At 40.9% G+C, this 21,494-nt stretch overlaps 1 protein-coding gene across 2 annotated transcripts in view; it reads left to right on the top strand.

Moving 5' to 3' along the window:
- The window catches only part of GPC3 (glypican 3), a 413,594-nt gene that overhangs the window by 301,521 nt on the left and 90,579 nt on the right, over positions 1-21,494 (top strand). For both annotated transcript variants that reach the window (XM_058536778.1, XM_058536777.1), the window contains one exon: positions 12,039-12,159. In XM_058536778.1, the coding sequence (XP_058392761.1) occupies positions 12,039-12,159 (121 nt within the window). The remainder of the gene's footprint in view (positions 1-12,038; positions 12,160-21,494) is intronic.

Genomic DNA, 21,494 nt, shown 5'->3' with positions numbered 1-21,494 from the left:
CCTTGGTCTCTACCTGGTCTAAGCTCAGTAAAATAGCTGTACCTTTCCTGCCTCTCTTACCAGGCTTCTTTGCTCTCAGATCTTCTCAAGGCTGTATGGTGGCATCCCCTGGGAGAAAGCTGATGCCCTTCAACTGTCTCTGAAGCTAGCCCTCCATTCAATCTCCTCTACACACATGGCTCCTATAATAAAGCCATTGCCTGTGTATCCCATGTGGAGTTTTGGAGCCCGTGCAAAAAGAGACCCCTTTACCCCCAGGCTGGGAGTCCAGCTTGGATCCTAGCTCTACCATGAACTGGTTGTGTGACCTTGGGCAAGTCACTGCCCTTCAGCTTTTTCTTTTGTTTATAAAATGAAGGAGTTGGACAAAATGACCTCTAAAGCTCTTTCCAGCTCAATGGGCTATGAGATCCTCTGGCAAGGATATTTGAGAGGGAGGGAGTCTGAAAGGAGGAGGAATGCCATAAAGTCGCCTTGATGACTTTGAGTTTCCAGTTCTTTCCCTGGTGGCTTCCCAAACAGACCAAAGTGAAAGTGATTCAAAAGGAGCCCTAGGGTATAATCATTCTCATTAGGACAGCAGTGAGCTCTTCATTTGACTGCTCCAGGTATCTTTGGGCCTATAGGGGAGCAGGTGGGTTGGCTATTTGAGATGTTGTCCGAGTTGTTCTCAGTTTCTGATATTGGAGAGTTTGGGATGAAGTTCACATGATTAAACCTTAAAGAAAATGTCTCCCCCATAGCACCCCATGACCCCAGTGGGGCTTCTGAGCAAAAGAAATGGAAATCAGTGTCTGTCACTCCAAATAATATTTGCCACAACCACCCAGAATGAAAATTAGAAACCCTCTAACCACAGAGATCTATCAGTGAGGGGAGAGAGACATCTAGAGAAGTGCCCGGGGCTGCAGGGCAGGTAAAAGCAGAGGAATACAAAAGTGGCTGGGGAAACCAGCGTGAGGGAGGCAAATTTTCCCTCTTTCCAAGACCCTCCAAGCTAGAGAGCTAGGGTGATTTTTGACCTAGTTGTCCTTCTGTGCATTGCTGTGAGCTTTTATTAAGTATTTATGTAGCAGTTTATATTTTAGCAAGTGCTTTACAATCACTTTTATTTGGCTTAGTAGATTTTTCCTGGAATCCCATCTACTTTATGATCAGGAGAGTCATTTCTTGTTTGCTTAGCACCTCCATGCATCCAGCCTCACACAATAAGCCACTTGTTCCGGCAGGAGAACAGGTGCAAAGAGTCGAGGAGCTGAAGACACCTGCAGCTACCGAGGCAGTTAGAGGTGGAGTGGTTTACACTTCAGTTCACCTTTCCTTCCCTCTGTTGTTCTTTAGTTTTATTTTATTGCTGGCAACTAGAGAGTAGCAGTGCCAGGTTTGGGTCTGCCGAGGTCAGAGCTATTCTGATAGTCAGACACTGGCAGTAATAGGCTCTTTCTCCTGTGCTGGTGGCTCTGTTCTAGCTCCTCTGCCCATGACCACCATTGCCACTGTCTTCCACCAGGCAGATTTGCTGACTGTGTTTCCTTCTGCTACCTGGGGGCTCTGACTGCAGCCTGGATTCTGGGGCTCTGGGGGTGATTTTAAGAGAAGACAGCAGAAGTAGCAGTTTCACTTTCTGCAGACAAGACCTTTTAGTGTTCTTGGGCAAGTCTAACACTGAATCATCTTATTCTTGCTAATACCCTCTCCCTCCCATCAGCCACAATAGGACTCTATGCCAGTGCTCTAACTGTCGTGATGTAGGATAGTGTATCTGTGGATGGGTCACAAAGTAGTAGAGCCACACACTCTCAGTCTCAGGTGTGCAGGGGAATCCAACACAGTCACTAGTTGATTTCATTTTCTGAGGACAAGATTTGCCAAAGCCAAAACCAAGGTCTGGTCCATGAAATGGAGATAGTGGACCAGAGCATTGGAAAATTCAGGACCTCCAACACCCAGGGTTCTGTGGCTAAGAACAGGGCTATGTAGATGCTTAATAGGTAAGTGTTGAGTAGACAGCATTTGCATTCTGTTACTGATAGAAGACAGCAAATCCTTTCTCTGATCCAAAAACCAGGAACCTAAAAACTTCACCATCAGATTTGAAACTCTCACAAAGTTATTGCCTTGACTATAGTAAATATAACAAGCGTGTCAGAAGATTTGTTTTCACAATAGTAAAATCTCATTAAATCAGACCCAGAAGAGGGCAAAGTTTACACTATTGGAAAAGGGTTAGTGATGCAAACTGATTTTACTAGCAGGTGTGTATCTTGGGTAGGCTCAGTGTGGGAGCCCAGTGATTGCTCCAAGGGGATGGGACGGAGGCTGGAAGGAGTGGTGCTTTGGGCTACGGGAACTCACCTGTCTGGCTGGCCCACGTGGAAATGACCCACCACCTGAATCATGACATTCATTGGGGCACAGAGAAGGAATTCTCATTCCCTAGGTAGGCATTGGTTTCCAAAGTGGTGCAATCTAGTGGGTGGGACACAGTGGCAGGTTTTCCTGGCAGCGCCCAGACAAAAGTCTAGTGTAAAGCAGGTCCTCAGTCAATGGCTGCAGATTCGAGGGAAAGCCTCAAGGGGAACAGGCTGACAAGATCTGGGCAGAGTAGGTCAGAGTCTCCACCATGTAAGCTGAGCTTTGGGTGAGGCCTTCAGTCTCAGTTCAGTTCAAAAGACATTTATTGACTACCTACTGTGTGCCAGGCACTGAGTAAAGCAGAGGACCCAGAAACGAATACAGACAAGGAAACCAGGACCAAGTTCAGGTTGTACAGCCCAGGGAAATATAGCTGGCAAGAGGAAGTCGTGCCTGAACATCTGGGGTTCACTCCAAAAACATGAAATAGTAGCTTTGAGCAGCAAGAGTGATTCCAGAACCTGGGGCCTGACGGGCCAGTCAGCTAAGCTGTCACCTTCCTGCCTTGGTCCCCATTGGCTCAGGGTCTGAGTAGGCCTAATCCTGCATGTTGAAGGTTTTGAGGCCCGCAGGTTACTGTGGCTAAGACAAGAGGAGCGGACGGCAAAACAGTGGCAGGTATGTTGAGCTTTCTCTTAAAGTATTTGAGCAGTACCCATTCATGTGAAAACAGTTTGTCCTTCACTCATGATCTTTGGCAGCTCAGTAAATAAGATTCAATAGGACACTCAAAGCGACATTTAGGAGGCTTTCCTTTGTATGACTACATAAACTTGAAATGCAACACAAGAAAGAAATCCACAAGTCACACTTTTCCCTGACTCAGACTTGCCTCTCTCTCAAACTGGTCGAGTCAGTGAAGTGAGATTGTAGTGGACTTTGAGGGTCCTATTCTTCATTTTGAAGATCCCGCAATAAAGAATGGCTGTTTGTTGTGGACCCTGCGGGGACCCGAGACAGACAAAGCAGCGTTCTGAAGAGAGAGATTTGAAAAAACATGTGGGTGTTTTCAAGAGCCATCTAATTCATGACTATGACAGCTATGCAAAGTGGAAGCAGAATATTTTCTAACACAGAGAGGAGGAATATGAAATGTGGGGGCAGGAGAAAGTGGAACAGGCTTCTGACACCTAAAGTTGGTCACTTGGGAAGCTCAGCTGTCTGCCCTGGGCCACAGGTGAATGATTTATTCTTCAATGGACAAAAATTAATTTTGAACCATTTGAAGTCTTGTCCGGTAAGTTTCCTCTCAGATGCCTTGTCCCCTGGAAGCTCTGAGAAAACATCTCTACTGAACAGTTCCTTTCAGCCAGGCCTACATGCTCAGTGCTAGCTACTCACACATCAATGCTCAATCATAATACCAAAGAAAGCTCTGGTGCTTTTGGCTTTGTTCATTTTCCCTAATCCTAAACCATTCCCACCCCTGTTTCAACCCGTATTTTGGCTAGGACATGCCTAGACGACTGAGACTCTTCCGTTTCTTAAATTCTTTCAGTGTGGGGATGAGGGGATTTGAAGCTTCCACTAACTATTCATTGCAAGGTTTTTTTATCCTCTCTCAAGAAATCCTTTTCCAATAACATTGACTGAACACCTACTGCATGTCAGGCACCGTGTTTGGTGCTTTCACATAATGATAGTAACAGCCCTTGATAGATGTGCTGGACATGTTCTAAGCACATTGCCCATGTTATCTCAATTTACTAGCATTCATTATATCAACTAACCCTCAGAACAATGCAGGTGGCATTATCCCCATTTTACAGACGAGGAAACTCAGGCTGAGCAGGGTTTAGTTACTTGTCAAATGGCACACGGTCAGTGGTGGAATTAGCTTTTTTTTCCAGTTTTATTGAGAAATAATTGACATAAGACATTATAATCAATATAATAAGTTTAAGGTTTATAGCATGATGGTTTGATTTACATATATTGTGAAATGATTACTGCAATAGACTTAGTTAACATCCATCATCTTGTATAGATACAATAAAAAGAAAAGAAATAAAATTTCTTGTGACGAGAAGTCTTAGGATCTAGTCTCTTAATGATTTTCCTAAATATCATACAGCAGTGGTAACTATAGTCATCACGTTGTACGTTACATCCCTAGTACCTATTTATCTTATAACTGGAAGTTTGTGCCTTTTGACCACCTTCCTCCAATTCCCCCTCGCCCACCCCAAACCAGCTTTTGATTCTATGTCTTGACTCCAAGGCCAGTGCTCTTTCCACCACATGATTCCACCTTTCTAAAACGTTTTACGTACTTGCTGTCTCAGTAAACTGCATATGCCAAACTGAATTTCGCCTCTTAAAACATAATTATTGATCATTGTTTTGAACATCAGTTACTTTCATACAATGCTCTCATGTGTTGCTGAGGTATGTGATCAGTTCTCTGACCCCTTCTTCTTGGCTCTTCTATTTGGGGGGAATTACAGCTCCATTCATGTCCTACCAGCAGCAATGCCAATAATAACTAGAATGGCTACTGCTTGGTCTCTCTGGGCCCCAGCTTGCCCATCTGTAAGGCAAGAGCATTGACTTAAATGATTTTGAGGATCTTTTCCAACTCTAATATTTTTGTGAGTTAAAATATGATTTTAAAAAAAAGAAACTAACTTAAAAACAGATAAAGATCACTTTCTTTTGGTTTAACTGCAGTGGGACAAAAAATATCTGGTTTTCTCCGCTAGTTCTCTGGGCTAGAAGGACTTGGTAAATGAGTTTGAAGTGATTGAATAATAAATCCCCATCACACAACACGCTCCCTTACATCCCTACCCCCAATTGTTGAGCTTTTGAATTGCATATTTTGTTTTTGTTTTTGTAAGAGCTAAACTGGGTCAGAGTCCTCTCCTCATTGGTATGTTCCCCTCAAGGACACTCCTCAGAGAACCCTTCAGCAGGCCAGTGGCCCTGCCCTAGCAGCCCTACTGCCCATGGTCAGGGCTCCGAGCCCAGAAGGCAGTTCTCACCAGCCTTCCCACACATCGGGCTCTGCCTATTGTGCAGCTCCCACAAAAATCACTTTTGCTTCCTTATTTGCTTTTCTCCCTCCTTACCTCCAGGCTCCTCTGCAGCGTTTGCTTCTTCAGACAAACCTTCAGGTGATCCTATCTCAGGCGTTTTCTCTCTACCTTCCCTTCTCAGCGGGGGGCTGTTCCCCACAGCCCCAGCCTCTTCTCCCTGTGGTGGGTGATATCAACTTCTCACGCCTTCCTCACCATCTGGAAAATAGTCTTCACTTCTCTAGGTTTAAATGACTTCTTGATTATATTCCAAGACCGATCTTTTAGTCCCTCCTCACAGTGAGGTTTGAAAACTAGGCTAAAAACAGAATCTAATACAGTTATTCCCTTATATAGCTAATGTCCACTAAAGGAGATATAAATGGGTTTACCCCTCCCTGGTTTCTTCTCTAGCTTTGCTTCCTCTCTGTTGAAATCTATTTGTAATTTCTGAAAGGCTATTGTTTGAGAACAGAGGTACTTCTTGGAGTATGGTCGATATATCTGTTTTTAGCACTCTCCTGGCTGAAATTTGCTCTGAAGTGGTACTGCTGTGCCAACAATTATGAAAAACATTTTTCTTTGAATATGTGCATAAATAAATAAGAAACAACTTGTTTCTATCTTTATTAAGCACGTTTACAAAATTCAGCTATTTTCATCTTTGCTTTATTTTTCTGTTCATTTGTGTAAATTAAGACTGCATCTTGGACAGAAAAGAGAACACTTTCTTAGGCCTCTTAATAAGATGGTTTTTCTACTCTGTATTCTAGTTTGTTCTTAAAGCTATTTATTCTCTTTAAATTATCCCAGTTTTCCCCAGTGATTATTGTGGCTGGAGTCCTTTCCAAGGAAACAGTCTGATAAATCACTCATTTTGGGTTCGGGTCTACATGCAATACTGAAATCTTTCCATAAGATGGCGCTCTGAGAATGTGAGATCTGTAACTTATTTGTAGCCATCTATAATGGGGCAGCAAATTAAACTTTACTGAAATCAAATATTTGTGGGGAGGGGTAAATTAGTCCTTCTAAGACTTGCTCTCAAACTCTTGCCACCATTCTAATGCCTAGGGGAGGAAAGAAAGTGAATTTTCTAGCAGCTTTCCTATCTTAAATCAGTACTAAGAGTGTTCAAAATCAGCAATGCGCCTTCAAGGAACCTTTTAAAGAAAGGGATTTGTTTGAAATGTTCGAGTTGTGATACTAACAACTTGTGCTGTTAGAAAAGTCCCTCTATGGGTCTCAATTTCTTCCTCTACGCAATGAGTGGGTTGGACAAGATGATCTCTTAAGGGTGCTTCCATTTTGAATGTTCTACATTTGAATTTGTTGATTTCCTTCCACTGCACCGTCGCTGCCTCAGCCAGCACAGAAATGGGAAGAAAAGATCGCCCATTTTACGCTTGTTTGACTCTATTGCTCTTCTACAAGTGCTCTCTTTGCTTCAAGTGTCCCCAGAAAAACATGCCCAGATGTCCTGTTTTAATTAGTTTCCTTTTCTCTTTATGGCTTTTGCACAGGTTTTTCCCCCCTCCCTCTCCTCACCCATCCCTGACGAATTACCTGAACAGAAGCATGTTCCCCTTTTCACTTCACAAACAGGGTTATCTTGGTATTATTTCTTGGTATTATGGCACTCATTTTTGTGCTAAACAGATACCAAACTAGATGGGGGAAGGAGAAGACATCACATGTAATGCTTAAGGCTGACACTTGTAACATCACACATAACACGTCCAGTTAAGAAAAATTTGGATTTGGGAGGTAGGAACTTCTCTCTCTTTCTCCTCCTCCTCTGGCCAGTATTCATTACTAGAACCATGTCAAAGCTTTAGGAAAGAAGCCGTTTTCCTGAGAGAGGACAATTAATCTAATTAGAGATGAGTGTTAGTAAGTAGGTAACTCATCGTTAACATCCCCCGTGGCCCACAGTGTCCCCATTCCTGACACTCTGGGCAGTCTGTGGATGAGAATTGTGGCTGTGGCGGCTCATCCTCGTTCAAAGCCTGTCAAGAACCATGAACGCCAGTGGCGCAGAGGGAGAGAGGGCAAACGAAATGCTGAACTAATTAATGAATACAAAGCTACGGAGACAACCCTAGCCAAGTCCCTCTGGGCTCGAAGCTCGGAGAATGCATGTTGCATAAGATTCACCGGGCATTGAGCACAGCATCCTCCTGCATTCATTTTCTGTTGTCCTTAGAGATTTCAGATCGCCTTTGGTGTTTGTCTAGTGGCTTGGTGGTGGTGGATTATTTATTTCTCTAACTTCTACAGCTTATCTCCCCAAAACTCAGCTATTTCACTGAATAGCGATACTGTCAGATCTCTGTTTGGGAGAAGAAACTCCACACACAGGGCTCTCCCCAAGGGCTTTTAAAGGGCAAGCCCGGGAATCTGCTGAGTAGGTAAAGAGCTATTGCTGCAGGCACTGTTGTGAGCCTTGTAGACCATTACAAGTAGCTTGCGAATTGTCTCCTGCAATGCAGCAGTATGGTGAGGAAATGTCCAGTATTTAGTCAGCATGGATTATTTCTAAAGAAGCAATAGTAGCACAGTGGTTAAGAACAGAGGCAGCTGGAGATGGACTCACAAGGTTCAAACTTCAGCTTTGCTCTTGACTAGCTGTGTGACCTTGGGCAAATGACTTCCCTTCTCTGTGGCTCAGTTTCCTCATCTGCAATAAAGGGCTGGTGATAATAGTATCCATCTCATAAGGTTGTTAGGAAGATTAAGTGAGATAGTGCATGTTTTCTTTTTCCTCGGTGCTTGGAATAGTATCTGGCGCAGAGAAAACTCTCAATACTGGCAGCTATTATTATTGTATTATAAGTACTGTGAGGTGCTTGGAGTGGCACAAAAGAGAACTAACCAAGCCTTTACCTTCCAAGACCTCACAGACTATGTGGGCTGGCAAATAGAATGTACATAAAAGGAGCAGAAGCGACCCAGGCCGGCCCCCACAATGCATTTAGATGCAAGGGCAGCAGGTCAGGATGAATGAGAGTGGTTCACAGCAGCCCTCAATTCCATCAGGAGAGAGCTTTAGGCATCTACAGGGAAGGGGAGCGAGAACTTGAATAACGTTTTGCCTCCATTTTGAGAGAAGCTACTCATAATAATGTACATTCATAATCATATTCTCACTGATACACTGTCCTTTTAAAATAGGCAGGTTGGAGTTACCTCACTGAACAGTAGAAAACATATAGGCTGTGTTTAACCTAACAAAGTAGAGATCGTGACCTGATGATAACCATCTGAGGTTTGAAGGAATTCCACGGTGACATTGTATATATTGGCCCAAATATGCATTCCATCTTTAAGCCGGGCCACTAGTGATGGCCAACATAACTCTTACTAACAACAGGATTTCCCACAGGCCCTGAGATATGTATATGAGTGTGCCCTGCTTTTAATTTTTCTTTTCTTTTTTTTTCTCTTTTGCCTTAAAAAATAACTACTATTTAAATTTCACTCATTAAAAATTAAATGATTATAAAGATTAAAAATGTCGAAGATACAGAGGGACATAAAAGAAAAAAGTGAAACTTCCCCAACATCTTCCCTTACTCTCTGGAAGTAACTGCTATTACATTTTAAAAAAATTTTCGGTGTATATTTGTTTTGTTTTGTTTTATAATTTTATTTATTTATTTTTTCCCCCAAAGCCCCAGTAGATAGTTGTATGTCATAGCTGCACATCCTTCTAATTGCTGTACGTGGGACGCGGCCTCAGCATGGCCAGAGAAGCGGTGCCTCGGTGCACGCCCAGGATCGAACCCGGGCCGCCAGCAGCGGAGCGCGCGCACTTAACCACTAAGCCACGGGGCCGGCCCCTTGGTGTATAGTTGAATGTGTATAAAGTATATGAGATTGGGGGACAGGTATTGAGACTTCTAAAAGGATAGCAAGAACATGGAATTTTAAAATAGTGCCACTAAATTTTACTATCTATAGGCGTCAATTGGATCAGTACTTTTGCTTACTGCTTTGCACAGTAAATAAAGGCAAGTTTTTGGTCTAAGCCACAGGCCAGCTCTTCCCAACACTTCTGTAACCAGAAACCATGCTTAATTTACTAGAGTCCTTTGAGGATTTAAATAGCACATGGATGGAGCGGAACAGTGGATGCTATTTCGACTTTCAAAAAGTTTGGCAAGCTTTTAAACCCAAAGCTGTTTTTAAAAAATTGAGTCACCATGGCATTGGGGAGCAGTGTTTAGTCCTGGCTCCTCATCCATGGCTTGGAGATAAGAAACCAAAAAGCAGAGCTAAAGGGGCACTTTTTGGAATGGCAGAAAAGTAGAGCCGCAAAGGATCAGCTGTGGGACTAATTTGATTTAATATTTAAAAATGATTTGAAAGAGGGCATATAGGGCAAAATCAGTAAGTTAGCAGTTGTCTTTACATGATTCCAATGAGGATAATAAACTTCAGGAAGACGTTTGTTTTGTAGGAGTGAGCATAAAAGTGGCCGGCAAGCTTTGATATGAACAAGTCCATGGAAGTGTCTCTAGGGACATATTCCTGAAGTTCATTTCAGAAGATTTATAATGAACCTTACTCTTTATCTGTGCTTAGGGCCTCTGCTTCAGGCGTCACTAGGTGTAAAGCAGGGGAAGATGGAGCTGGTGCTATCATCAGGATGGAGATGGCATTTAAACAGACAGCATTATGTGAACATGAAAGAGGAGGCTAGGAGTGAGCTGATTCCCGGCAGATATATAATGAAGAATGTTGCTTTACATTTCTTTAATACAGCCCCAAAGGCAATTGGTATTTGATGGTTGGTGACCTGTGTTTTCACTAACTTTTAAAGTTAAATAAGCTGAATACGTTAGGCTACCATTTTATTTTTTTATTATTATTTTTTTATGAGGAAGATCAGCCCTGAGCTAACATCCCACACCAATCCACCTCTTTTTGCTGAGGAAGACCGGCCCTGAGCTAACATCCGATGCCAATCCTCCTCTTTTTGCTGAGGAAGACTGGCCCTGAGCTAACATCTGTGCCCATCTTCCTCTACTTTATATGGGACGCTGCCACAGCATGGCTGGACAAGCAGTGCATCGGTGTGCACCCGCAATCCGAGCCTGTGAACCCGGGGCCGCGGCAGCGGAGCGCATGCGCTTAACCACTTGCACCATCGGGCCGGCCCCAGGCTACCGTTTTAGACGAAATGCAATCAAATGTTCTCTTCAGCTTTACTACAAAATATTTTCCTGTTCAGAGGATGACTTTTAATTTTGAAAGTCAGAACTAGACTTCCTGACCTCCTCTGCTACTATGCATGTTTTTAAAAGCATGTCCTTAATGTTGGCAGATACATTATATCATGGAAGGAAACACCTAACAGAGTCAGATCATATCTTCTAAGTTGTAAAATTTTCGGTAACAAAGAGATAATGAGGTCTGCCCTATCCTCCTCACAGTGTGGTTGAGAAGCTCAAATACGCTGAGTGATATGAAACTGCTACATAAAGCGCTGTGCAAAAATACAGTAGTATTAATTATTCAAAGCACGTCATAATTTGGGATTAGACATATAAATTGATTAAATTCTAGGAAATTATCCTTTATTGCTATTCATACAAATGTGCAAAGATTGGTATACAAGGATGTTCTTTGCAGCATTGTTTATATTAACAAAATATTAGAAATAACCCAATTGTTCCTCAGTAAGGGATTGGATAAGTAAATTATGATATAGCCATTCAGAGGAATAAGAACAAGGCAGTTATTTATGTTCTGACATGGAACTGTGTCCAAGATATATATTAAGTGATAAAAAGTTGAAAATCAGTATGACTAGTATGATTCCAATTTTGGTTAAAATTGTGTGTTAGTATATGCAAGTGAAAACCCCTAGAAGAATATATATCAAACTGTTAACCCTGGTTCTCTCTTGGAAGGATAGGACAATGGGAGAACTTTTACTTTATGCTTTGTTTATTTCTGTACCATTTGAATTGTTTACAATGAGCATTATTATTTTTGTAATCAAAAATATGAATAAAAGAAATGTGAATTTGCCCTTGACCCGACTACCCTATTGTAATTAGGGGGAAAAAAGTATAGAAAGTCGGGACAAATTTATGCTTCAAGTGGAAGTGGTGGGAGGAGGAAGTGGAGAAATAGGAAGAGGGGAAGAGCATGCAAGAGTCTTTCTCCCTCAGATGAGTAGAAAGCACGCTCAAGCGTTAAGGTCCTCTCTGTGTGCTTCCCTGGCCAAGACCCGGGACCTCCCTTAGCATAGCTCTTACCTCTCTGTGTTGCCATTGGCCTTTACTCTTCTGGACTCCGCACTAGACTGAGAGCACAATGAGGGCAGAGACTTTGTCTGACTTATTCATTGTTGTATCCCCAAGACCTAGAGAAAAAGGATGTTGAATTAATGTTTGTTGACTTTTGAATGAATGTTCTACACTGCAAATAGCCTCTGTCTGGAGTGGTTTACTTTCGCACCACAGGGTCATCCCTTGGTTTAAAAGGCTGAAGAGAGCTTGTGGTTAGCTTGACCGTTGGTGCCAAACACAGCCAGCTTTCACTTTGCTTGAGACTGTCTTGTGACAAATCTTTTCTTTACCTTCACCTTTCCAGATACAGCCAAAAGGCAGCGAGAAATGGAATGAAAAATCAGTTCAACCTCCATGAGCTGAAAATGAAGGGCCCTGAGCCAGTGGTCAGTCAAATTATTGACAAACTGAAGCACATTAACCAGGTATGTGGTACATCCAACAAAAATGCAAATGGCAAAAAAGTGTGGGATGGACGGTGACCACTGTTTCCACTGTAGTCTTGGGCTTTTGAGGAGGCAGTCATTCTTCATTTTCTTCAAATATTCTCTCTGCTAAAGAGGACTTCTGACCCTTTTTTTCACCCCACTTCTAAATTATAAAAATAATATTGTAATATAAGAGAAAGCTTGGAAAATAGAGGGAAAAATATTTCTCACAATCCCCCTACTCTGTCCTCTTTTCATTTTTACATGTTCTTTTCTAATATTTATTCAGAAAATCACCACTCAGACTTTTTACATAATTGGAAGTAAACAAGTGATTTATACTTCTTAAAATTAACACTATCCTGGAAACACTTTTTCATGTTACCACAAATCTTCATATTAATCTTTTTTTGTGGCTGCATAGATTCGTTGAAGTATTCATTATAATTAATCAGCCTGCTCTTGCTGGACATTCAGATTGCTTCAAATTTTTTATCATCGTAAATAAAGCTACCTCTTCATGCATAGTTCTTTCTCCTGATTTTAGATCGTTTTCTTAAAATACTGGAGTTATTGGGTTAAAGGATATGAGAATTTTAATACATGTTTCCAAATTTCTTTCCAATGGGGATGTATCGGCTTTCACTGCCACCAGCAAGATACGAGAGGACCAGCCTCACTGCGCCCTTGCCAACTTCTGACTCACTGCTATGCTCGGAGACACCCACAGATTCCCTTGACCTGTTCACAGAGTTTTTCCTCTTGTAAGGCATTTAGTAACTAAGACACAAATAGAAGTTAGTTGTACCATCTGCTTGTGATTGCTCTGTGGCCACAATAAAAAAAATGCCACCATATACCAGCGTGACAGTGTTCCTGCTCCATGATCCATGGGTGGGGGTTGGCACCACTGACTTCTGTTTGTAGCCTAGGAAGAACTTAATGAAACTAAAATCATTATGCAAGGGCAGAGGTTTCTGTATGAAGACATTGGCCTGATTTTGTTTTTTAATATGAAGTTTAGCGGTGACATTTTTGTGGTGCTTAGAAAATGTTTGAAAGAGCTTTATAATAGTGGTATATTGCACTGCAAATGGCGTTGTGAAAGTATTTACAACATGCTTGAGTGTGACTCCTCCAGTGCCTAATAAAGTGCTCTGTGCTCAGTGAGCACTTAATAAATAGTTGTTACTGCTGCTGATAATGGCAGTATTTGCATAACAGATCCTTCTTTCTGTGAACTCACAACCTCACTAAATTCTAGACAGCCTGGATAGATATAGTATGACTATATCAAAACACATCTCTGAAGGGTTCAGAGCACAATGTAAACCACTTACGGCTGAACTGAGGGCGTGGTATGCTTCACCTGGGGACAATGACAGTATTTGTCCTCTGAATTATTTCCAAATTATCTCAAACCAATTGTATCTGGGTGGCTCCACTCAACTGGCTAGAGCCCAGCACTGGTGAGGCTAAAATCTCAGGGTCCATCACTGTACCCCTAATCCCAAACGAGGAATACTATCAACAGGTCTCTTTGGTCAACAGACTTTAAGGAATACCTACTATGTGCCTAGCCAGGTGCCAGGGAGTTGGAGGATTCAAAAGAAGTCTAATCCTCTGTTTTTACAGCTTCGTTGGGGGGGGAAGCACAATCATTAAAAAAGTGCTTAAATAAAGATAAAGGTGGCCTATGATGAAGAGACAGAAGAATGATGCTGTTTATCGGTTTTGGGTAGTTTGCTTAGGCCTAAGATGGGCTAGGCTAGTGTGAGAAGGATTCCAGAGAGGGGCAAGTATTAAGATCCGTGGTAAACAATGAGGAGGTAAAGACAAACAAGGGAGTGGCAGTCATAAGAAAGATCAGAGAAAGACCTGTGGATGCACCCCCACCTTGGAAAAAGGGATGCATCAGACATGGGCTTCTACATGATCCAACAGTCACTAAAAATATTTATAGCAAGCCCTTTTAACAAAGACTTTGAGTGTTTGATATTAATACCATGGGAGACCAAGTGGTATAGTGGAAAGAATATGGGCTTCGGATCTAGATGGATCTGAACACGGCTGTGGTTCTTACTAGATATATAACCTTGGGCAAATCATTCAACCTCTATGAGCTTTAGTTTTATCTAAAACATCTGTAGTATATAGAGATATCAAAACCTCCCTCACAAGGTTATTGTGAGGATTAGAAATTATGTATATATATCCCTTATATAAAATTTATATATATTTTATATATATACACATATATAATTGCATGTGCATGACAGACGATAAGTGGCAATTAAGATGATTATATTCAGGATTTTCTCTATAGGCAGGACTTGAATTTGAAAGGGAGCAGTGTTCTAGCACTTTGTGCCAGTCTAATTCTGCTCCCCAAGTTTTGTGTGGTTGCAGATCTCTTTGGTGCATCTTTTCTTTTCTCTCCCATATTGTTTCCTTCTTTTCCTTTCCTCTAACTTCCAGCCACAAAAGCTGAAACCACTTCATACGTAGGGAAGTGTATATTACCAGAGTTGGGAAGGTCACCATTCCAATTCCTTTCTCCTACCTCTGCCAGGGATGTATGTGTGAACATTTTTGGTTCCCTTACAAATACCACTGAGCAACCAATTAATTTTCACTGCTAGACCAGTTTTACCTGTTTAAGTTGAGCTGTTAAAATTGGTTGGGCTCCAAACACCCACATTGATTTTTTTCTCATCTGTGTTGCTTTGCATGGCCAAAGCACATTTTTTTCAGACCTTCAATAAAATTCATATTTTGGCCGTGATTCAATCTGAAAATGAGACACTTTAGAGAAGTCATAAAGAATGTTATGATGATGGTGATGATGTTGTTGATAATGATAATGTGTCGTGTTTGTATAGCATTTAACCATATTTCAAAGTGATTTCATGTCCTAAAAATCTCACTGCTTATATTGGAAAAAATATCCAGCCTGGAATTGTATAAGATACAGCACTGTCACAGAATTATTCAAGAACTCCTTGTTACTCTTGAACATTAGTTCATCCTCACTGCCCCCTGGGAGGTAAATGATAAATAATGTTTGTCCCTTTTTTATAGTTAGGTAAACTGAGGCAGAAAGCCATTAAAAGGCTGTGTGGGCACGCTGCCAAAACATCCAGTGATTTCAGTTGAAAATTCAATCAATCATCCAGATGTTGTTTCCTATACACTGCCAAACATCTGGATTCACTGAATTCCTGACTAAATTGACTTAAAGTTTTAGTGGTGAGGAGGTAGAATCAAGTTAACTTGCCCAAGTTCACATGTGAGTGAGTGGTGAAGCCAGGAGTGTAATGTTATTTTCCGAAGTCCCTTGCTTCGTGCTGCATCTATTAAACTACAGTAGGATGCTCCAACATACATGTCTATAAGTACAGAGATACTGCTCTCTATCTGTGCATGTATGTCCATGTGTGTCCATCCAGATGGACTGTAGCTAGGCTATCTATGAGCACATCCCAAAATAACTCTTCACTTTCTTCCATGGAAATTCTCAGCTGCCTCCTTGCAGGTTATGGTAGCTGTTGATAGCACTGGAAATAATATACTCACTAAGGAAATAAAGTAACATTATTTCCATATTGACAGTCCCATGGTGTAACCTTGAGGGAATGAGTTCAGGGTCAGGCCCAGGCCCCTTTCCTGGGAAGGCCTGCAGGTGTGGACTGTTGTCCCCTCCTCCCTCCAAACTAGAGTTCATGTGTAGCATTCCCACGATTGGAAATTAGGACCTTTTTGTTTCCTTTCGGTTTCTCATTTGTGTGAGGATTTATTGTCTTGTGTTAGGAGAGGAATTGAACTCGAGTCCTCGCTGTCAGTCCTGGAATTTGCTGGACCATATTGCTTAAAAAAAAAGTTTTGTTTTTGTTAGTGTTCTGCTCCAAGGCTCCTGCATGGAGAGAAGACCCCACAAATACCAAGAATGATCACAATACATTCTTACCCATATGATAGTAGGGGCCATTTGTCCTCTAACCCGGTTTTGTTGGTAACATTTTCTCTCTCTTTAAGAGTAGCTATGTAGTTAGTGCTAATTTAGCTGTCCCTAAACTGCTATAGAAGTTATTGTTCCCAAGGAAAATCTAGCCGTTTATTGTTTTTCCCCGGTTTCAGTTCAGGTTCAAATGAAATTCCAGAAATTGTTTTCCTGCCTGTTGTAAACAGTTGAAACCAGAGCAGTCAATACCTGCCCATTTGGTGTCAGAGCTTTTCATTCTACGTTGGATAAAGTCCCATCTGTTTGGGATGGTTGGAATGTCCTGCTGAATGGTGGGGGAGTGGACAAGGTGGCTTCTTGAGATTTCTTCCAGCCGTGTGATTCTGTGATTTGTGGCTCAAGGTCAGGCTTTAACCCAGCACCCTCTTGTGAACAAGTCTTGTGACTTTATTCTCTGCTCTGCCACTCTTTTTAAAACACCCTGTTCCCAGGTCACCCGTTTGTACTTTGTAACCTCTCATCTTTTCAGAGATTGTTCTCTTCCCACCAGTCTTCCAGCCTAGGCAGATGGAACTTAAACTTGCCCTTCCCCCCACCCAATTCTTCTGTTCTACTGCCTTGTTCTCATTAGGCTATGAAAACATTCGACTATAAAAACACTTTGCATTTATCACCCGTAAGTTTCCCTCCTCCAGGGCCAGATAGGTGACCTGTGGTCAGATCACATTAGCCATGTGACTCCATGTGAATGATAATAATTCTGCCATATATTTGCATAGCACAATTCAGTTTCTAAAGCTCTTTCATGTACATTAGATAAGTTGATCTTCACAATGGCTGTGAGAAGCAGGCATTATTACCTACATTTATCAGACGAAGAAACTGTGGGCACTAGAAGACTAAATGACCTACATATAGTAAGTGATAGAACTAGACATAGAAACCAGGGCTACTGATTTCAGTCTCTGTGCTCTTTCCTTCTATTTCTTTAAAGACACAGCACACCTTGCCATGGTTATTAAGATCCCTATATAAAAGAAGTGCAGAAGTACAAATAGCAGAAACGCCTTAATTTGTCTAATGATTTCCAAATCCCTAATACAGTAATTTCTATGATCTGAGCTCTAAAATCAGCAGCAAAGAAAGAATAAGCACATTGTTTCAAATCTCAATTGGGAAGATTCTTAGAAAACTAGCTACGACACTGTATGGTGTGGAAATTGAGGCACTTCATGATGTGGATTTGAGTTATAGACAGCAGACAAACTTTCTCTGACCTATCTCCAATTCATAAAATGGTGTTAAATGGTCAAAGAAAATTTTAAAATGTAGAGCAGACAGTGGAAAGTCTCCCCTTGCATCCCCCTCCATAAATACGTGAGGAGTATTTTTAAGATGCCTGGTAGACTACTCTGGTATCAAGAAAAAGACACTAACTTTTGAAATAGAAAGTTAAAATTTTAATAGGTTAATTAGTAAAGTTGTTAAGTGTCAGAGAAGTAGCCAGGACATTCCTTAGCGTGTGATTTTTTTTAAAAAAAAAATCTTTAAATGAATCTCAGACATGATACAAAACACTCTGAGTAACTTTTTTCATAGTCTTCTCACAATAAAAACAATGAGAATCGTAAAACACTGGTCTAGTCCAATGGTTTCTGGAAAAGCCAACATTGATCTAAAAATTCTAAATAAAAGGAGAAACTTTTTGAGAGTCAAATTTAAATAAAAGGGCTTTCCAAATGGAATTATGTCCCAATGTCTGTCACACTTCTTTACATACAAATAGCATGGCAGAACTCTAGTAGTTGTCATTTCCATATGGATCCAGAATGTGTATGTGTGTGAAAGACAGAGTCTCTACAATGGCATGTTAACAAGAGCCAACGAATGACTTCTGAGTTACAAAAGGGCAATGTGAGTTGATCTTTAAATACCAGACCTAGACTCTGTGGAGCTAAATATTATTTCATGAAGTAAAAAGGATTTAGCTGATGCATTCCAAAACACACTTATCATTAAAAAAATCTTCTGTCATTCTGCTTAATAGCCTGAAAAATAACTACAATGTCTGGTGGCTTTGGGGAGCATGTGTTTTTAATATCTTAATTACTATATACTGTTTAATAACACTGCACCATGAAGAATTCCCAAGTATTTCATATTAATTTCTCGAAAATGAACTATTTACTATATTTAGAGCATGCAGGATTAAAGGTACTTAAACTGGGTCATGTAGTTTTGTTCTTGCATATTAAATTAAATTAGTCAAAAATGGAAGATGAGTCAGGAGTGGTGAGCCAAAATGTTGTTGGTAGCAGTGTTGTGGTAATCTTGATTTAGCAATGAAGGGAAATACATTATCTTTTTTCATTGCAGTATTGTACTCTTTCAGAAGGTTTTTTTTTTTTTAGTTAGAGATACTGGAAGTGTTAGCTATAGAAAGTTCTACATATGAAAAGGGAATTCTATCAAACTATAAAGGCTACCAGGTTTACAAAGTTAGAAATACATTTCCAAAATATCTGTGAAATCCATAGGGTCTCATATTCTTTTTTTTATAATTTTATTTATTTATTTTTTTCCCCCAAAGCCCCAGTAGATGGTTGTATGTCATAGCTGCCCATCCTTCTAGTTGCTGTATGTGGGACCCAGCCTCAGCATGGCCAGAGAAACGGTGTGTCGGTGTGCGCCCGGGATCCGAACCCGGGCCGCCAGCAGCGGAGCACGCACACTTAACCGCTAAGTCACGGGGCCGGCCCTCATATTCTATTTACACTTACCCACTGGCCAAATACAATATTTTTTAAATAAACCATTACAGATGGTTGTTCACTCCTCCCATAAACTTTGACTATAAGCAGCATATTGGAAGATGCATGTTCAAATACTATTCGAGATAGAGATAACTTTTCACCTAGATATATTTATGAATATTTATCTTGCCTCTGGACTGTCAGCTCCTTAAGTCTGGGATCATGCATATAATTCTGTTTCCTATAGCACCTAACATAGTATCATATACAGAGTAGACACTCGATATATACAATATTTTATAGATTAATTCATTCAAGGAACTCAACCTTTGTGCCCCTCAATTTACTTCTGAATTTAGATTCAATTTAAGGCACTTTTCACATTCAATATCAACCAGTTTCTGTACTAAATGATAGAGTTACGTAAGTACAGAGTTATAGTTAACAGGGGGTTTTAGGTCATAGGGTCCAACCCTCTGATTTTACGGATGAAGAAATTAAAGCTAAGAGATGGAAATGACTGTCCAAAGTCATATTGCCAGTAAATAACAAAGCTTGGACTGAGAAATGAACAGATCAATATTCTGTAGTGCCATTGCTCTGCTTCCAAAGGCTCTTGTATAATACAAAACGTGCTTGCAAACATGCAAGCCCATTTTCTTATGCAGTACTCCCAATCATAGCAGAAGCCCATACTTAAGCAGTTTGTCTTTGGAACAAAAAGTGGTACAGCATGAGGCATGAACTTGCTAATTATTTATCTCTTATTATGGACATTAACTAGCGTTTGGTCATAACAAGTACACCTCAGTGCCCACCGCCTCATCAAACCCATTGAGCACTTGCACACGGGGCAGGGGGGCGGTCTCTGGTGGGATCACTGAACCAAAAGCGAACAGAATCAGCAAGACCTGTTGCTCATGGCCTTGTACCCCCTCACAGAGCCTGACTTGGGCTTCTGTCCACATTCAGGATCAGTCATCTTTTCACTCTCGTGCTCTGGATCTCAACTCCTCCACCTTCCTGGGAACCCTATAATAATTTATTTAGTGCTTTCTCCCTCCTTCCAGAATGGCAAAATTAGCATCCTATTAGTCAGTGGGCTTATGTGCCAGTTAGCTCAGTTGTTTAGGTGGTGTATTCAGATTGTGTTCCACAGGGAGTAGAGATGTGGGAGAGGTGCTGTGGGGGTTGTTCTGACTCCCCCATTCCTATTTTAACCAGAGCAGCTACATTTTAAAAATCTGCTTTACATATCAGTCTTCTAAGTAAGATTTCACTTAAATACAGGGTTCCAACTGCTAAAACAATAACATAAAATAAAAATCTCAGGGTGCCCTTGAAGCTCACATTGAAGGTTTAATCCCATGTGAGCCATTTCTTCATTTGAGTGTTCATTCAGTGAATGTACTAATATCTACAACACACAAGGCAGTCGCAGAATGCCTTCCAATCCCCACTAGCCACCTCCTAAAACAGATTGTTGGTTAAAATGGGGACTAAACGGGAGAGTGTAAATGGCTTGGTGGAGACATTATTCCTATTGGAAGTGATGTTCCTATTGGTGGGCCCATGTTCTCATAGTAGTGAGCCAAAAGTGTCTTCTTTGAAGCTGAAGACCAATGCATCCAAGTTTTCCTTGCCCATCTCATTAGGATTCTGACAAAATCCAATGGGAATAAAGTGCTGAGCTCTTTTGTCTTAAACTAGCCTTTCTATACAGAGCAGACACTTTTGCCCCTGGATGGCAGTCCTGTGTTAATTGACTCAAGCAAATGTTTGGCCTCAGTCATGTATGCCCATGGTTTATTTGAGGCCTAACCTTCAACTGTAAACTTATTGACACATGATCAGGGATGTTTCCATATTCTGTGTGTGCTTAGTGTTAGTCCTTAGTGAAGGTAAAATAACAATAATGGGGTCAATTCTGTATCCCTAACTATATGCTTTTCTTAGATAACAACTACAGTGATTTTTGCATAGCAACTGTTAAGTGGAATATTTCCAGCAGAGCTCTAATTAATGTCCAAAGTGGAAATTACATTATTATTCATATGCACTGGATTTTATTGGATAATTTCGTAATAGGGTTAAAATATGATCTTATTTGTTTAATTATTTTATCTAGATGTTATTTTCTTCATGGTCCATATTTTTCTAGGTTGTTACATTTCAGATTAATATCTATTCTGTATTATGGGCAAGCAATTGACAAGATCAAAAAAGCTAAGAGAATTACCATTGCGGTATGTCATAAATAATGAGGCCCTAGTTCGGATCAGTTATATTCCAGGGCACTGAAGAGTCACTTGGTTATTATCATGGTATCACTGTTAGCAAATTTTGAGTCATCACAACAAATAGAAGAAGAGCCAAAAGACTGGAGACAGGCACAAATTTTTACCCTCACCTTTAATAACAGGTGGAAACCACAAATCACGGAGCCTGATATCATGTGTTAGCAAATAGATTCTTGGAAAGCATGAGCTTTCAGAAGCCCCCATGATGATTTCTAGGAGCCACTGTGGGCTCACTCAGAACAAAGCAGGCCATTTCCCCTTATGTGTGTGTGTATCTGTCTGATTTTACTAGATCAGCGAAATGGCACAGACATGATA

Source organism: Diceros bicornis, chromosome X (genome assembly GCF_020826845.1).
Source record: "Diceros bicornis minor isolate mBicDic1 chromosome X, mDicBic1.mat.cur, whole genome shotgun sequence".
Taxonomy (NCBI): domain Eukaryota; kingdom Metazoa; phylum Chordata; class Mammalia; order Perissodactyla; family Rhinocerotidae; genus Diceros; species Diceros bicornis.
The sequence above is the reverse complement of the archived record's forward strand: the minus strand, read 5'-3'. Positions and strand labels throughout refer to the sequence as shown.